The sequence below is a fragment of the Hipposideros armiger genome, unplaced genomic scaffold (genome assembly GCF_001890085.2).
Source record: "Hipposideros armiger isolate ML-2016 unplaced genomic scaffold, ASM189008v1 scaffold_13, whole genome shotgun sequence".
Lineage (NCBI taxonomy): Eukaryota > Metazoa > Chordata > Mammalia > Chiroptera > Hipposideridae > Hipposideros > Hipposideros armiger.
Window position 1 is genome coordinate 2,306,124 of NW_017731363.1, and position 19,048 is coordinate 2,325,171.

General features: G+C 41.9%; 1 protein-coding gene across 6 annotated transcripts in view; it reads left to right on the forward strand.

Moving 5' to 3' along the window:
- Window positions 1-10,116: 10,116 nt before the first annotated feature.
- Window positions 10,117-19,048, forward strand: part of REPS2 (RALBP1 associated Eps domain containing 2) — a 192,654-nt gene continuing 183,722 nt past the window's right edge. For 4 of the 6 annotated variants that reach the window (XM_019666608.1, XM_019666638.1, XM_019666617.1 and 1 more), the window contains exon 1: window positions 10,119-10,499. In XM_019666608.1, the coding sequence (XP_019522153.1) occupies window positions 10,266-10,499 (234 nt within the window). In that variant the 5' untranslated portion in view covers window positions 10,119-10,265. Of the gene's footprint in view, window positions 10,500-19,048 lie in introns of all 6 variants that reach the window. The other 2 variants (XM_019666628.1, XM_019666675.1) reach the window with 2 other exon arrangements.

Consider the following 19,048-nt stretch of genomic DNA (forward strand, 5'->3'; position numbering starts at 1 on the left):
CAGCTCCAGGTTGAGCTGTTGTTCAGCATCTTAGCTGTAGAGGGCAGTGTCACTGGCCCTCATATGTGGGATCCGAACCGGGGCCCTCTGATGTCCCAAGCCAGCTCTTAACGATTGCGCCACTCAGCTGGCCCCCTCTTATAGTTTTGAAGTGAATCTGAAAGCAATGTAATTTTATCCGTAAATACTTCACTGTGTATCTTGATAAGATAGGGACTCTTTTTCTTTAAACATAACTATAACCTATTATCACACCTGAAAAATTAAACAATAATTACTATCACAGACTATCTAGCCAGTGTTCAAATTTCCATTTGTGGCCTAAGTGCCATACATTAGTTTTAGTTTGTCTGAATGAGGATCCAAATAAGATTAGATTATATGCACTTTAAGTCTGTTTTCATGTAGAGGTTCCCCCTTCATCTCCTGTTCCTCTCTTGCAATTTATTTGTTGAAGAAATCCAATTGTCTTGTAGAGAATCCCACTGTCTGGCTTTGGCTGCTTACTTCGCTGTGGTGGTGTCTAACATATCCCTCTGTCTTCTGCCCGCCCATTGACGGGTCTGTCTAGAGTTTGCACCATCCAATATAGTGGCCTGACCATGTGTGGTTATTGAGCGCTTGAGATGTGACTAGTGACAAAGATTCTTTCCTTGACCAAACTTGAGTCAGCTTCCTCTGAGTGCTCTTTCTGACTAGGTTCCGGCCTTTGGGCTTTGTCCTTGACCTGCTTAATTCAGTTTTAGCAAGAATCCTTCTGGGTCAGTTTAGTGAAACTCTTCCACACTTAATATCTGGTCAAATTCCTTATCCTCTACCTTCAGTATTTTTTCACCTTGGCCTACTGTCAGCAAGAATCCTGTTGAGTCCATTTTAGAAGAATCCTTCTAGCCTTGATGTTTCCTCTTAGTAATTTTCCATCTACTGATCCCCGCTCTGCTCCTTGGCTATAAATTTCCACTTGTCCTTGTTGTATTCAGAGTTGAGCCCAATCTCTCTTCCTTATTGCAACCTGCCCCCTCGTAGAAGTCGTCTTCTGGAATAAAGGCTGCCTTACCATCTTTAACCAGTGTCTGAATAATTATTTTCTTTAAACACTAGTTGAAATTGAGATGTGCTCTAAATATAAAATACATGCCAGATTTCAAAGACTTAGTACAAAAAAGGAATGTGAACTATCTCTTAAATAATTTTATGTTGATTTCATGTTGACACGATAATATTTTAGATATTTGGGTTAAATAAATGTTAGTCAAGTTAATTTCACATATTTCTTTTTAGTTGATTTTAATGTGGCAACTAGAAGATTTAAAATTACATAGTGGCTTGCATTATATTTCTGTTGGACAGCGCTGATTTAGAGACTTGATGAAGTTCAGGTTTGTTTTTTTGGCAGTTGAACTTTATAGGTAGAGTTGTGTATGTCTGGCCAGAAGCACATAATGTTTGGCTCTCTTTGTGATATTAGCAACCACTGATGATCAATGTTTGGATTTATATATTCATTAGAGGTTGCAAAATGATGATATTTTAATTCTATCATTCCTTTTGTAATTCTACTTCATCTACTATTTGGTTCACCAGTGGTACAGCTCCATAGGGAAGGCAAGATCAATGCTAGATTACTTCCCTTAATTAATTCTCAAAATTATCAATTGGCTCACACGCCATTGATAGATTTTAAAAATATTTAGCAGAGATTTTCTGGTCAAGATGGCAGGGTAGCTTGTAATGTGTGGATTACATTGACTGGTTTTTGAATATTGAACCAGACTTGCATCCCTAGAATAAATCTCACTTGGTCATAAGAAAAATATTTGGGAGTGCTTATTTTCATGTATATCTCAGAATGATTTACAAAGCTTACATAGGAACGAAGATGCACGTGTATAAGCAAACTGGACACTATCTGCTCCCAACAGAGATAATAAATGGCTTGTAGTCCTCAAGAATGTCAAGGTCGTGAAAGACTAAGGAACTGCTCCAGATGAAAGGAGACTGAAGAGAAGTGGCAATTAAATATAACATGTGTTCCTGGACTGGATACTGGATGAGGGAAAAAAGCTTTTCTTCCCTTTTACTCTAAAGGACATTAGTGCGACAATTGGTGACAATTGAATAAAGTTTGTAGATTAGATGATAGCTACTTTCCTGACTTTTATAATTGTACAGTGGTTAAACATGAGAATATCCTTGTTTTTAGGAAATATATAGGGGTAAGGGGATATTATGCCTACCACTTATTCTCAAATTACTCAGAAAAAAAAATATATAGAGAGAGGGAGTAGAAGAGTGAAGAAATTTCCACTTTGCAAATTTGAGGACTCTGTGAAGAACAAGACAATAGTTAGGAACCAGTTCTGTGAAGACATGTGGTGGTTTAAAATGTGCCTGTAAATTCTTTGACAGTCCTTTCAAGAATGCTCAATTCCCCTCCTTTTGAATGTGAGTTGGATTTAGTGACTTGCTTCTGACAAATAGAATATGGCAGAAGTGGTGTGTCTCTTCTGAAACTAGATCATAAAAGACAGTGGTTGCAGAAGCACTCTGTCTTGGTTCATTAGCTCTGGGGGAAAGCCAGCTGCCATGTCCTGAAGCCACTCAGGCAGCCTGTGGACAGGCCCACATAAGGAGGAACGGAGGCCTCCTGTCAACAGCCATGTGAGTGTGCCATCTTGAACATCTAGTGACTGGCTGGAACTTTTAGAGAAGAGAATTAGAGAAATGAGTAAAAATGTAAAACAAGACACAAAGTTAAAAATAAAATCATGTCATAAAAGTAGATTTAAACTAGGAGATTTAGTGGCAAAGGCAAACATAAGCCTCATATGACAGGAAATCTTGAAGGGGTACTTTGTTTCTAGTACTTTTTCAGGTAATTCTGATTCCTCCTTAGATTTTAAACCAATCATTTATTGAGCACCAGATGATGAAGATATACTCCTTGTTCTCAAAATGCTACTTGGAAACATCCTGGACTGTGAAAAACGTTTTTTTTTTTTTGTGCTCATTGTCCTCATTTGTTCCTTTGTTTCTGTAGTTCTATTTTGGAGAAGCAATTTTATTATTTAAAATTCATCTCCAGAGAGAACTGATGCACCTGGAAGGGGAATGCTATGTGCCTGAGAGTTACGGTTCACAGAACAGATACTGCTGTGGATGTAAATTAATTAACTGGAGTTGTGATTTATGTCCTCTCCTGTGGGTTGCCATACCTCCAAAGAAATGATACATGTATTTCTGGCCTTGGAGGCCTGAGACTCAGATCCTAGATGACCCAGTATCCACATCAACTTGGTCAAAGTAGAAAAGGGCAGGGAACAAAAATGAAGAATGAGGCCAAAATCCATAGTCACCATAAAAAGATTCTGTTTGCAGTGTTGGGAAAGCGGTCTTTGTTTATTGAGTGCAAGACTATATATACTCTACTGAGATCACTTAAATATTTACAGATTGACTTGTGCTGCACATGCTTTTTCTATGACATGTGAGCCATATTACTCTCTGATGTAAAATCCTGGCTCGGGTTGGGTTTTCTGGGAGCAGAAACTGAAATGGGGATTCTTGTGTAAGTGCTATGGTGAGGGAGAACACTCAGGCAAAGGAGAGTGAAAGAATCAGAGTGGGGTTGGGGAAGGGACTAAGCAAGGAGGCATCTCAGCTGGAGATGTGCCTCAACCTGATCCCACAGGGCTCTCTAGAGCATGATTTGTACCACACAGTTGGTCTCATCTTGAGGCAAGGGGCTGGCTTTTTGTACTTCATATCAGTCAGCCCTTGGCTGTGGGCTGCTCCGTGGGGTGCGTGGAGGTATAACCTCCAAGAAGTGGCTCCAGGTTGGCTAAGGGGAAGTCTTTTAACGAAGGGAACAGCTGTGAGCCATTAGCAGACAACACTTACTGATGGGTGCATTGCCTGGTGACAGGAATCTTGGCAGTGAACCAACTGTGTCTACAATAGGTCTGAAATTTTTACATGGTAATTATGTGAGAGTCTGGCTAGATGTTCCCCAAACCCGTTTCTTCTTCCGAGGTACACAGCTTGACAACATTTTCCAAATGCCCTTGGAGTTTGGCACTGCCATATGACTCAGCTCTATCCAATAGAAAGCAGGGAGGGTGATATGTGCCACCGCTGGCCCCGGCCCATAAAACCCCCTATGCAAGCAGTCTTCCATGCTCTCTCTTTCCAGCTTTGCTGAGCTCCCTCTTTATTTTTATAACTGCCTGATGCAGAGCATCTAGTAGAGGACTTTGAGGTCCCAGGGGATGGCGGGGCAACTAAGGGTGTCCCTGAATGAACGTGAAGAGAACCACCCCCATCCACAGACCCTTGTTGGACTGTGACATGAGCAAGAAACAAATCCTTATTATGTTAACCCACTGAGAATGTTCAGATTGTTTCAGTAATTAGCCTACCCTGACTCATTTAGTGAACCCTCCATTTTTCAGAAATATGAATAGCTTCTGAAAATTTGATTTTCAGAATTTTATCCTGAATTTAATCAATAATTTAATCAATAATTCTTGCTCAAATCTGTGATGACCGAAGTGCTGAATAAAGTGAGAATTTTTTCTTATTCCTTTAGAACATAGAAAAAAAGCTCTGACAGTATGTTTGAGTATTATGGGTGATTTTCAAAAGCACCATGAAAATATATGACTAGGATAATTATTATCCAAAATCCTGTTCAGGGAAACAAAGCAGGAAGCTGCCTTCCCAAGGTTAGACAGCTTGCTATTGTTAATGAGTAGTGAGAACTGTTGGCTCCAGTTTGTCTGACATAACAGTTGGACTTTCCCAGTGCACAGAAAGCTTTTTAGCGTGTCTGCTCAGCCGTTCCCAGGGCTACCAAAGGGGCTTCATTCCATGGAGAGAGGTGATTGTCTGATCACTTACATTAGAGGCCAGCAGGTCTTCTGAGAACAAATTGTTGCTGCTCAATTTGTCAAGGCTTTCCTTCAGAGGATGGAGTTGGTATAGGAAGGAAGAGGGCATTCTCTGTCTCTGTCTCGCTCTCTATCTATCTATCTATCTATCTATCTATCTATCTATCTATCTATCTACCTATCTATCTATCTATCTCTATCTCTATCTCTATCTCACACACACACACACATAGGTACAGGATAGAATTTCACCAAACTGGTTTTATGGGAGACAGTAACTTGTAAGATTCCATTGTTATTAGTGGTTTGTAGGGCATACGGGGGTCCAAGTTCTCCAACCCCTCTCTTCCTCTATGAGTGAGGTCCATGTGGCCAACATCAACTTCATTGTTGCTGGAGTTGGAGTGGTCATTTGGATTGGGTTTGTGTCCACAATCAGGCTTCTTCTTACTCTCCCTACCCTGTTCCTTCCCCACCACAGAGAGCGTCCACAGAACAGGCCTCTACCTGGGAAGCTGCAAGAAAATTGCTGTCATATACCCATCAAGTCTTGCAAGTAGGAACAGAGAGTGGCCCCAAACTAGGTGTGCTTTCCATGTGGAAGCAGTGGAGTCCCCTCTGAGGGCAGCAGAATTCAGGGGTGATGATGGAGGCAGGGGAGAGATAGATAGAGAGATAGAGAGATAGAGAGATAGAGATAGAGATAGAGAGAGAGGGAATATGAAAGAGAGAGAGGAACAGAGACAGAAAGACAGAGATACTGTTGGAACCAGGAATGATCAGTTTCTTTCCCCTTCCATCACTTCTTCCTTAGAGAAGAGTAAATGAGAGGAGCTGGGAGAAGCGCCAATGTTACTTTATCAATACTCCCTCCTGGGGAATAGAGGAAACTGTCTCATGAAAAAATGCGGCCATGGGCCGGCCGAGTGGCGCGTTGGTTAAGAGTTGGCTTGGGACGCCAGCTCTGAGCAGCGGGGCCCTGGCTTGGATCCCACATGAGGGCCAGTGACTCTGCGCCCTGTACAGCTAAGATGGTGAACAACAGCTCGACCTGGAGCTGGGCTGCCCTGAGTGGCCAGTGACGATGTAGGCTGCAGTGGGGCTGCAGTGGGCTGCCGTGAGCTACTGTGAGTGGCTGGCAGCTGGCGTGAGCTAGTGTGAGCTACCGTGAGCCACTGTGAGTGGCCATTCAATGGCCGGTGAGTGACTGCCTCATCCGAGAAGAGCGCAGTGATCACAATACCAACATGGGCCAGTGAAGCGATGTCCTCCACAACTAGACTGAAGGACAAAAGGACAGCAATTTATCTGTTCTCCTTCCCCGATTCCCCAGTGCTGTTCCCCTCCCCCAATTCCCCAATGAAATCTTAAAAAAAAAAAAAAGGAAAGAAAAAATGTGGCCAGGGGAATAGGATTCCCTTTCACACTGTTAAAGATGTACTTTTTTTCACTTCTAGCAAAACAAAAGTTAAAATCAGCCAAACGAGTGGTTATTTAGTCTTTACAGTAGTTCCCCCCTTATGCGTGGGGATATGTTCCAAGACCCCCAATGGATGCCTGAAACCTCAGATAGTACTTAGCCCTATATACACTATGTTTTTTTCCTATACATACACACCTGCGATGAAGCTTAATTTATCAATTAGGCACAGTAAGAGATTAACAACAGTTCCTAATAATAAAATAGAACAAGTATGCCAATGTGCTATAATAAAAGTTATGTGACTGTGCTCTCTCTCAAAATATCTTGTTGTACTGTTCTCACCCTTCTTGTGATGATGTGAGATGATACAATGCCTACACGATGAGATGGAGTGACGAGAACATAGTGTTAGGCTACTCTGAGGGTTACTTGAACACAAGCACTGTGATACTCATAACTGAGAGAGCTACTGAGTGAGTAATGGGCATATACAGGGTGGAGATGCTGGATAAAGGGATGATTCACCTCCCAGGTGGATGGCATGGAGATGTCATCACATTATTCAGAAAGCCACACAATTTAAAACTTATGAATTGTCTATTTCTGGAATTTTTCATTTAATATTTTCAGACCACGGTTGACCACATGTAACTGAAACCATGGAAAGTGAAATCGCGGATAAGGGGGGACTACTGTACATTGGTCAGTCCCTCAGTAAGTACATTTTAAAGTTCACCAATCTTTGAGATACAATCTTAGGTATCTCCATATCACTCATGAAGATTCTGAAGCTCAGAGAAGCCAAAGAGAATTCTCCATACCACCCCTTCCCAGGTGACCCATAAATTGACTATAGGTATAAGAAAATATTAGGTCTTCACACTTTAGAACAGGAGTCAGCAAACATTTTTTTTCTGTAAAGGGCCAGAGAGTAAATGTTTTAGTTACTGACTCAACTTTGCCATTGTAGTGTGAAAACAACCATAGTCAGTCAACACATAAATGAATGGGTGTGGCTGTGTTCCAATACAACTTTATTTATGAAATGTAAATTTTATGTAATTTTCACATGTTCTGAAATATTATTCAGTACATAGAAAGCACTAATTTTTTTCAACCATTAAAAAATTGTGAAACCCACTCTTAGCTTGTGAGCCATACAAAACCAGGCAGCTGGATCTAGTTTTCCAACTCCTGCTTTAGAAAACTTCCCTATAAGTAACCAGTGCTGTGTTCTGAGTTTGTTGTCATCTTCATTTGGGGCACTGATGCTGGACTTAAAAGGGAAAAAAAAGCACAACTTAAAGACCGTGTCTTGGTTATTTCTGAATATATTATCATTTTAGTTTTTCTGGCCATGATGGGGCCAAAACAAGTGTGTAAGTTGAGAATTTCCAGAGTACAAAGCAATTGTCTCCTAAAACGTTGTTTACTATAAGCCTTAAGGGATATGAGTGTTTAGTGTTTCTACATTTTTGTATGTGTTTAATAATTTGATAACTATTTCTTCTATTCAAAAAGCTGTTGTAGAAGTAAAGAACAGTACTTGGCATTCCTTAGATATAAAAACATTTTTAAAATGCTATTTTCCCTTCCTGTGTCCTGCATTTAAATGTTACTGCTGTTGGGTCACTCTGGCTGCACTCTGGTTCTTTGAGCTTCCCTTCTGGCATTTCAGAGCCCATTAGAGGCTGCCCTTCCCTCCTGCTCTACACTTACTGTCCTCACGCATCAGTTCTTGGGCAAGAATGTTTCTGGCTCCTCCCTCTCCCATGATCCTCCTCTGTCCTGTCCTTTCACCTTCCCAGTCCCACCCGTTTGTCAACATCCATCTCAGGCCCTCTTCATCAAGCCTTTTTGGTTGAGCTCTGGCTCATGGATTTTCTCTGTTCTCTAAACTCCCACAACACTTAGCTTGAGGTACACAATTTAGCAGTTAATTATATATTGTCTTTTATTGTTTGTTTTTATTTGTTGTGTTAGTTTTGTCTTGTTCAGTGAGACTGCAGACTCCCTGAAAGCGACACATCTTGTATTTAAAAAAAAAATCCCTCACAGTGCTCCTGGAGGGACATAATCAATATTCCCCATTCTACCAATAAGTGTTGATTGATGGATTGATAGGTACAGATGTGAGCCTTTTTACCCATCTCTGCAGTATCTGGTGCTTAAGAAATATCTGTCAAATTTATGAAACTGAGTTGAGTAATGAAGATCAGCTCTGAATCCAGTATTCAGTTGGGCAAATCACACAGTCTCTGCATCCATTTTCTCATCTGCAAAAACGAGATAAAATATTTGCCCAGCCTACCTCAGAGAGTTACTGTGGGGCTTAAATGAGGTGATGTGACTTTGAACTATATGAATGTTAGGGATTATTATACGTCACGTTTCTTTTCTCAGGAGTCAAGGGAAAGTAGAGTTTGGCATTTATCGTGAAGAATGGGTCCCTTTCTAACCTCTGTTAGAATGATGGGCCATTCTCAGGGAAGCCTGAATAGAAGTTGGAAGGTAGGAAGAGAATAAACATGATCTCTTGGCTTCCAGTTCTTCTGAGAAGGTATTACAGTTGTGGAAGATACAATGGTGGTGAGATTTTGAAATGGAAGTTCCCCAGCTAAGTTAGTCTTTGCTGCTCCTCACTTAACGTATCTTTTCTGTACTCTTGCCCCCAAACCCACTGCTTTCATAATCTTGTGGAAGGAAATCTTAGTGAAGAGATAAGAACTTCCTGCTTTTGGAGTGGATCCTCTTCTCTGTTTCATTTCTTCAGATTCCAAAAGGGAAATATTACTCTGGCTATCATTTATGAATTGACATAATTTTTCTTTTTTCTTCTTATACATATTCCCCGTCTCCATTAACCATCTACTGATTTTTTCGTTTTCCTGTCCTTGGTCCTTATTTTAGTTGACCAAAATACCAAAGTGTATTTACCATCATGTGCTATTTCTTGAGATGTTGTCCTCTGTTTTTAATTAAAATAAAACTATTTGGGGTGGAAGTTTTAGATATCTCTTTATTAAATCAAATTCTAAAATGTATTTTTTATTAGTGCTTAAACCTGGACTGATTTTTTTTTCCTTTGGGTGTTTCCCAGTGTGCCGTAATGCATATATACATGTACAATTCTTCCCAGGGCCTTTTTTACTCCTGTTACCCTAGTATTTAACACTAATCGATGTTATTCCTTTTTAAGGCTCAACTCCAGGTTTGAGCCATCCCTTAGAAAGTGGCCTAACCTCGCTGCCACCCAGAACATTATGGGGAGTTCCTGGGATCCCATTCCTATGGGATCTCATAGCTGGAAAGCTATTTTCCAGCTTTTCAGGACCTAAGCAGTACTGCTATGGAAAAAGGAAAGCCTAATTTCCCATGCCTCGTCTCTTTTCTGGGAAGGGCATGGCGTGCGGTGAGCAAGACACCTGCTCCAGCGTCCTAGGGAAAAAAACCACCACTGCCTTCCCCGCCCCCAGAAAAACACCATTCTCCAGGTGCGTCCCCCTCCCAGCCTGGGCGGAGAGTCAAGGACGCCCCTCACGTGCAGGATGGGCGCGGAACGGCAGTGGCTCCACCCTCTCCGGCCCGACTGCGCCGGCGGAGCAGGTGATCCCGCGCCTGGCTGGAGGCGCTCGAGTTAGTTACCTGGCGGAGCGCGGGCGGGGCGTGGAGGGGCGGGGCGAGCGGCGGGGGCGGGGCCGAGGCCGGGATGTCATCCCAGGCTTCGATTGGTCGGCGCCGCGCCTGTCTCCATGTGCCGCGCAGCGGAGGCACAACATTCAAGTCCGGGGGCGGGGCCGGCGCGCGCCAGGAGGAAGCGGCCGCGCCGCAGCTGCGGGGCGTGGGGGCGGTGGCGGCGGCGGCCAAGGCCGAGGCTGAGGCGGCGGAGGCTGTGGTGAAGGCGGCAGCGCCCCATCGGGGACGGTGCTCCCTTGGGCCCCCTTTTAGGCCCCATGGATGCGGCGGCAGGCGGGGGCTGCGCCTCCGGGCCGCAGCTGCTGCTGAGCGAGGGCGAGCAGCAGTGCTACTCCGAGATCTTCGCGCGGTGCACCGGCGCTGCAGGCGTGGGCTCAGGGTCCGGGCCCCCTGAGGCCGCCAGGGCCGCTCCCGGTACAGCCACCGCAGCCGCGGGCCCCGTGGCCGACCTGTTTCGGGCGTCGCAGCTGCCCGCCGAAACGCTGCACCAGGTAGGTCCTCGCGCCCCCTGCCCCCTGCGGATCATTTCTGTGGGGACAAGGGGCGGGGTGAGGCGACAAGGCTGCCCACAGGGACCCAGAGGCCTCGGCCAGGTCGCAGAGAGGGGGTTCGCAGCCGGGAATGGCGGCGACGCCCTAGTCCCCCGGGGGACACCAGCCTCTTCTGCAGCTTAGCAGTGCTGGGTGCGCTCCCCGTCTTCCTTCCCTGAGAGGGACTGGCACTCCCTCCCCTCCTCCGGCTATTTCTGGGGCTCTGCAGCCGCCCAGACCCAAAGTTTGCCTTGTTCTGGAAGTGGTGTTTGTTTTGGCTGGTGTCTGGTTTAGCCTCCTCTTGCTCGCTGTTGCCTTTCCCTCTCCTGGTGGGGTGGGGTGGAGGGGCTTGCTGGGGTTTGCACTTGAGGGATGTGTGGTGCGTGTGTTTGTAGGGCCAGGTACCTAGGACTAAATGTTGTCCGCTCTGTATACTTCTAATATATACATATCTGCTGTGTATATTGCCCGCTGGCGTATTTCTGAATACTAATATTAAACTAGGAAGCCTTAATGACAAGTTGCAGAGCAGGGACACAGGGCTGCAAGAGGACGTCTGTCAGGGCAGAGCCAAGCTTCCCCTTTAGGGCTAGAGGTGGAACCCAGAGGTCTGCCATGGGGGACAACTGTATTGCCAATATTATCATTACTTGGACTTGAAGATAGAATTGGAAAGTAACGTGTCATAGGCACCTTCTTTTGGCTGCTCCAAACCTGGAAAAGGACGAGGGTATGATCCACAGCAGATGCTGGTTTTGTTTTGTGTTTTCCTTGGAGCTTGGAGAAAGACTACTTGATAAGCACTTAGTCTTTTGATATTACCAGCACTAAATAGTGATGAGAGTCTTAATATCAAGCCCAAAACGTGAAATGAAGCTTTTCCTAAAAGCAGTAGCCAGTATGAAAGTTAACATCCATTGAATATTTAAAGTGGGGAATGGTATTTTAAAATCTAGTTCCAAAGGCACACTGACGGTTTTATGGTTTACTTGCAATATCATTGTGTGTAGTTTTAAAAAAAATTTTATCGCTTAAGACTGCATTTTATACTGCTGAAGCATGCATATGCCTTTCTGTGGGCGTAACTTTAGTCACTGCAATCTTTCACCTTTTAGCATTCACAGAATTTATTAGTATTCACATAATTTAGCATGGTTGATTGTCCCTTAAGAAGTCCTTGATATGTAGATAGTTCTGCCACTGCTGTTGAGCAGTTGAGCTGGACCAGGTAGAGAAAAAAGTCCGTGTGTTAAAACACAAACCATGGTTTTTACGGCAGGCCCTCAGAATACTCCCAAGCATAATAAATTTATTAAATGCTGTCACTACTTCTCAACTGAAAGAGGAATAAGTGACTGGGGCCACACGGAAAGTGACAGCTGGGCACCATTAAGGCTTGTTTTGTTGTCAGTAATAGATGGAGTGTGATAAGAGAAGATTGGGTATATTAAATCAGAATATGTTGGGTAACTCCTCCTTAGGAGTTGGGGAGGGGGCTTTCCTGATGCTAGAATCTGTGCTTCCTTGTGGTATAGATGATTTAAAAAGAACCCAAGGCACAGTGCCTTTGCATGAATTAGATTCTATTCTTGATGTCCAGTCGAAACCTGCTTGCAAAAGACTGCTTCTGATGCTGGCAAAAGAGGACATCCCTAGAGGATTGCTTGTACAATAGTAAATCTCTCAGAGCTTTAAACTCCCTTTTTCAGCCCAGCAAAACAAAATACATTCTTCTCCATTAACCTAACTCAATTGCAGTAATCCAATATTCTTTTTACTGGTGAAAATTAACAACAAAGGCATCCTGGACAGGGAAATGTAATCAGAAGAGATTCAAACAAAGCCAGCAGCTGACAGCCACTTAATTTTTACCAACCACTTTGGTGGTGTGTGTTGTGGCGTGTCTGGGTGTGAATATGTGTGTGTGCACGCACGCACATGCTTCATTCACCTTGATTTGCACTCCTCCATGAGTGTATTAGCCATTATTTAAAACAAATGTAGACTTTTTTCTCTTTCCCTATTAAAGAGAAACCTATAAGTTCAGAATTAAGTGGCCCAACAGGTATAACTGCTCAAATCATGGTGGCATTAATCAGCCCTTGTAGTTTCTATGGTAACAGCCAGATTTTCTTCTTAGTAAGCATACAGTTAAGATTACCATAATGTTCCAGGAAGGGTGAAAATCTTACCTGGAGTAAATGTTCTATAAAAATACTTAATTGTGTCTGCTAGTTGGAGTAAAAATAAACTACTACACCTGTTACTTCACTATGGCAGTGAATTATCTTAGGGATTTTTTTAGTTGAAATGTATATGTATATATATCATTTATTAAAATATATTTTAATATACTTTATTTTTTCAGAGCAGTTTCAGGTTCGTAGCAAAATTGAGGGGAAGGTGCAGAGTTCCTGTATACCCCTGTCCCCACACATGTACAGCCTCCCCTATGATCAGTGTCCCCACCAGAGTGGGACATTTGTTACAGCTGATGAACCTACATTGACACGTCATAATCACCCAGAATCCATAGTTTACATTACAGTTCACTCCTGTTGTTGTACATTCTATGAGTTTGGGTAGATGCATAATGATATGCATCCATCTTTATAGTATCATACAGTGTAGTTTCACTGCCTTCTGTGCTCCACTCTGTGCTTCATCCCTTCCTCTTACCCCCAGCCCTTGACTGGCCACTGATCTTTTCACTGTCTCCATAGTTCTGCCTTTTTCAGAATGTCATATAGTTGGAACCACACAGTATGTAGCCTTTTCAGATTTGGTTCTTTCATTTAGTAATATGCATTTAAGATTGTTCCATGTCTTTTCATAGCTTGATAGCTCATTTCTTTTTAGTGCTGAATAATATTCCATTGTTTGGATGTGCTACAGTTTATTGATCCATTCACCAACTGGAAGACACCTTGGTTGCTTTCAAGTTTTGGCAATTATGGATAAAGTTCCTATAAACATCTGTGTGCACTTAAGTTGTCAACTCCTTTGGGTCAATGCCAAAGGTCATGGTTGTTGGATCATATGGTAGGAGTATGTTTACTTTTGTAAGAATCTGCCCAACTATCTTCCAAAGTGGCTGAACCATTTTGCATTCCCATCAGCAGTCAATGAGAGTTCCTGTTGCCCCACATCCTTGTCAGCATTTGCTGTTGTCAGTGTTCTAGATTTTCATTTTTTTAATAGGTATGTAGTAGTATCTCATTGTTTTTATTTTTCAGTTCCCTAATGACCTATGATGTTGAGCATCTTCTTGTGCTTATTTGCCATCTTGAATTATATTTTAATGCATCATAATAGCCTATTTTAAAAAGCCTTTTGGACTCTTTATAGAGTATCTTCATGTGCTGATTTATTTTAAAAGGATTCTAGTAATAGGTAGAAAATGGTAGAATGAAACATTTAAATTAGAAAAAGAAAATATCAATGTCTGAGAAATAGGTAAATAGTTTTTGTTTAATACTTCAAGACAAAGAACTACAAATGTTAGAGTGATACGTTTCCCAGGTTGTGAAGTATTTCACTGGTATTCAAAGGCTAGCATTTTATTAGCAGGGATAGTGTATGGTGGGAATCAGGTTTGGGTTTAACGTGTATCTGAGGGATTTGAGTTTCTGTTGCTCATCAGACACTGTTCTAGCAGCTGAGGTTATAGCAATGAATCAAACACAAATTCCTGTCCTCAAGGAGCTTACATTCCATTGAAGATGTTTTTATTCTTCAGGGTTTGAGTAAGAAAAGATTTAAAATATAACATCTAGAAATAAAATGTCTGCCTTAAGCTGGCAAGTTTTGTGTTTGACATAACGAATTAACTGTAAACTCATTTATAGTATCTGTCTTTTAGGATGGTGTCAGTCTCTGGGAATGCTTTGAATATTTCAAGTAGTCATTATAATTATTTTCATTTTTATGATAGTTAACTCTTTGTTTTGAAATAGTGTCTTTATTTTTCATTGAGATATTGGTTTGTCGGAAAAGTCATGATGCATTTTTGCAACGAAAAACATAGAAAAAATATGTCATGGCTTTTCTGATAACCCAATGTAATTTAACATTAGGTTTCAGGTGTACAACATAATGATTCGATATTTGTATATATATTGCAAAAATGATGACCACAATAAGTCTAGTTATAATAACATCTATCACCACACAGTTAAACAAACTTTTTTTCTTGTGGTGAGATTATTACGATTTACCCTCTTAGCAACTTTCAAATATACAATATAGTGTTATTAACTATTCTCACCATGCTGTACATTACAACCCTATGACTTACTTATTTTATAACTGGAAGTTTGTACCTTTTAAGCACCTTTACCTATCCCCACCTCCCCCACCTCCCCCACCTCTGGCAACCACCAGTTCTCTGTATCTGTGCATTGGGGGTGGGGGTTGGTTGGTTGATTGGTTTTTAGATTCCACATGTAAGTGAGGTCATACAGTATTTGTCTTTTTCTGTCTGACTTGTTAGTTAGCTCTTAGACATTAAGGGGAATAGTTATAAAACACTGTTGATTCTGTATTATCAGGGGAAATCACTGAATGGGAGAAAAGCCAATACGTGATGTCTGATTGTTTAAGCAGCTTAGATTGAGATAAAGAAGTAAAACAAAGCTGTGAGAAGTAGGGGATATTTAAAAAATTCCTGCACATGGCCTCTCCTTTGGGTAGAAGTCATATTTAAAGGTTTTCTTGCAATTCTTTGAAGCAACTAACTGTTGAGACATTAAAGAAAACTATAGGCAAAAGACAAAATTCTTGTGAACTTTTTCCTGTTGTAGATTATTAGGCAGAACTATTTTTAAAAAAGGCAGATGAAACAATTTTCTATTTTTGCATCTTTATATCATATCCTTTGTAGCATGTACTTTAGGGAGAGGGAGGCCAGCATACTAAAACAGTAACTAGGAATATATGCTGTTTGAGATAGAAAGTGTTTATTCTTTTTTTTCCTTTTTTTGTAAAAGAATGAATGCCAGCAGATATAGTAAGTTCCAAAGTGGTTTAAACCTTGTCTGGTGAAAAGGAGGATATTTGCATCATTGTTACTTGTTGACTCTTTTATAAAAAAATATTTCAGGTATGCAAACTAGAGCATTACACAACAAATAACTGTGTACCCACCACTCAGTATAAGAAGTAAAACAGCCCAGTTAGTGTGAAAGTTTCCTGTGACCCTGTTTTTGGTCCTGTTTCCTCCCTCCCTCCCCCAGAGGTTACTGCTATCCTGAATTCGGTATGCATGATTTGAAAAAATTTTTAGTACTTTATTATATGTATGTGTATATATATTGTGTGTGTATATATATATATATATATATGTGTGTGTGTGTGTGTGTGTGTGTGTACTGAAGGTGCCAAAAAATGTATACAAGTGGACACTTTGGTCAGCGTTGCTCAAGCAGTAGTTTGCCGTCATCAGAAATGTCTGGATGCTGATGGGAACCACTTTGAGCACCTCTTGTAATTGCAGAGGTCAAGTGTGACTTGTACTAATCTTTATTTATTGGTATATATTGAATATTACAATTTGAATAGTTTCTTCCTTTCTTAAAACGTGCATGCATTTTTTGGCACCCTCTGTATATAGCATGTATATGTGTGTGTATGCCACTAAAACAATATATTGTTTTAGATGGCTTTTCAACTTAAAATAAGGAGTATCATACATACTCTTTGTAACCTTCTGCAACTTGTTTTTCCTCTCATTGTGTTTTTGAGATTCATCCTTGTTGACACATGTAGCTCTATTTCATTTATGTTTCCTTTTAAAAAATCTTCTTTACTTACTCTTACAATGACATCATTATGGTGCTGTAGAAACCTTTAGGCCTAAGGAAAGTAGGTGGCATTTTTCTTTTTGTAGAATGTCACATGACTGGGGGACTGTTCTAAACATGTACGGATATTAAAAATGCCTTTATAGATAGCAAAATGCACACTGATATTCTTGAGAATGTTAGAGGACCTCTGAGCCAATTGATTAGGGTTTCATAGGCGTATTTTTTTCTAATCTTTTTTTTTTAAATGGAAAATCTCAAACAAACAAGTAGATAGAAAAGTACATTAAACTCCTCTGCACTTGCCACCCAGGCTCAACAGCCATCCACACACGGCCGATTCATTACCTCTGCATTCCTACTTTTGTTCCCTTCGTCTTCTATTAACCTGAAGCAAGTCTCAGACCTCATATGATTCATAGTTTCTTATCTTTAAGCAAGACATCTGGGGGTGGGCAGAGGAGATGGGAGCATGCAGGGATTTAATATGGGCAGAAAAGTTATTGTGGCCTGTGGTCGAATGGCAAGTCTGAGTGATGGTTTCATGCTATCAAGCCATTGGCAGTCTTTAAGATAATAATGTTTGAGAACTGATTTTGAATAATTGGGGGAAACCAATAGAGAGATTGAAAAAGTAACAAAGTGAAGACTAGAAATACAAGATGGATTTGAACATCATCCTAGTTTCACACTCATATCTAGGGACTGCCGTACTTTAAGGGTATAGAAAATTGATTTTGAGGAAGTCTTGAGTTGTTTTCCTAATTATTGGTAACTTTTTAAAGAGGGTTTGGTTCCTTTCCAGGTTTTTTGAAACTTTCTATTTGTTTTCTAAAGGTAAGTGTCTAGTATTTTGTATTTATATCATTCTGTTTTTCAGTACATGTCTATTGGCGGGCAACTGTCTCAGTCTGTTCGGGAGCTATAACAAACTATCACAGACTGGTTGGCTTATAGACAAGAGATACTTATTGCTCACAGCTCTGGAGGCTGGAAGTTCAAATTCAAGGCTCTGGCAGATTCGGGGTCTGGCGAGGGCCCCTTTCCTGGCTCATAGCTCATGCCTTCTCGCCCTGTCCTCACGTGGTAGAATGGGCTAAGGAGCTCTCTGACCTCTTCTTATAAGGGCACGAACCTGATTCATGAAGGCTCTACTCTCATGGCCTAAGCACTTCCCAAAGCCCTCACCTTCTAATACTGTCACATTGAGCATTAGGTTTTCAACATGAATTTTGGAGGGACAAGCACATTCAGATCATAGCAGCAACCAACCAACCTGGGTTTCTCAGGACTGAGGGGGTATGGGACTTTCCGTTTCCAAACCAGCACAGTCCTAGGTAAACTGGGGTGGTTGGGCACCCCCTCCAGTGGTAACTGCGCTAGTTACCTGTTGTCCTATAATGAATTTCTGCAAGTTTAACTTGCAGCTTAAAACAACACATTTTTATCGTCTCATTGTTTCTATGGGGCAAGAGTCCTGACATGGCTTAACTGGGTCTTGAGCTCATTTTTTTTTAAGGCTGAAATCAAGGGGCCGGCAGGCAGCATTCCTTTCTAGAGCTTGGGGACCTCTTGCAAGCTCACGTGGTCGTCAGTGGAATTCAGTTCCTTATGATTTTAGGACAGAAGCTGTCAGCTTCTAGAGGCCTCCCACACGTCCCTGCCACACGGCCCTCTCCACAGGCGGTCCACAACATGGCTTTTTGCTCCTTAAAGGCCAGCAGGGATGTCTCTCCAGTCAGCTTAGATGAAGGACATCCCGTCACCTTTGCCATATTCTGTTGGTTAGAAGCAAGTCACAGGCTCTGTCTGCATTCATGGGGAGAGGATTATACTAGTGCACATACAGCAGGAAGTGAGAATTATTTGGGGTGGGGGGCACCTTAGGGCCTGTCTACCACATTTGCCTTTCTGAGTTTTCTGAAGCAGAAAATTATTCTGTTTAGGTTTTGGTGGCCAGAATACATATATGTCTTTGCTCAACCACTCATTTCAAATTTTTTTATCTTCTCAAAAAATATTTTCATGCATAATTCATTTCCTTATGCCAAGTACAATTGGCAAACATATATCTTCTTAGGTATCATTTTCAGTTTTAGTCTTTAGGCAGTTTTTTTTTCTCAACTAGTAAGAGGCAGAAAAAAAGTGGAAAAGCAGATGTGAGTGCCCTGATTGCCCACTCCTGCATGGACTATGCTAAAGCAGGGTCCAGTGCAGGGGTCTGAACTGAGATATGGGAAAAGTACATCTTGATACTAGCCCTGACCTGAAATCAAGCATTTCCTTCTATTATGCATGCAGGCAACAAACTACAGCAATATTAGCAGTACCTGTGACTTAATCACCTGTAGAAATAGGAGATTTTTTAAAAAAAGATTTTTATTGGGGATGAGAACAGCGCTGGGGAATGGGGGAAGGGGAACAGACAAGTTGCTGTCCTTTTTTGTTCTTCAGTCTAGCTGTGGAGGACGTTGCCTCACTGGCCCAAGTTGGTACCATCATTGCGCTCTTCCCGGGCGAGGCAGATCAGTCGCCGGCTTCTGGATGACCGCTGATGGTGGCTGCTGGCTGCTCACGCTGGCTGCTGGCTGCACATGGTAGCCCATGGCAACTCACTGCAGCAGGGTCTGCAGCCTATGCTGTCGCAGGCGACTCACATAGCAGCCCAGCTCCAGGTTGAGCTGTTGTTCAGCATCTTAGCTGTGGAGG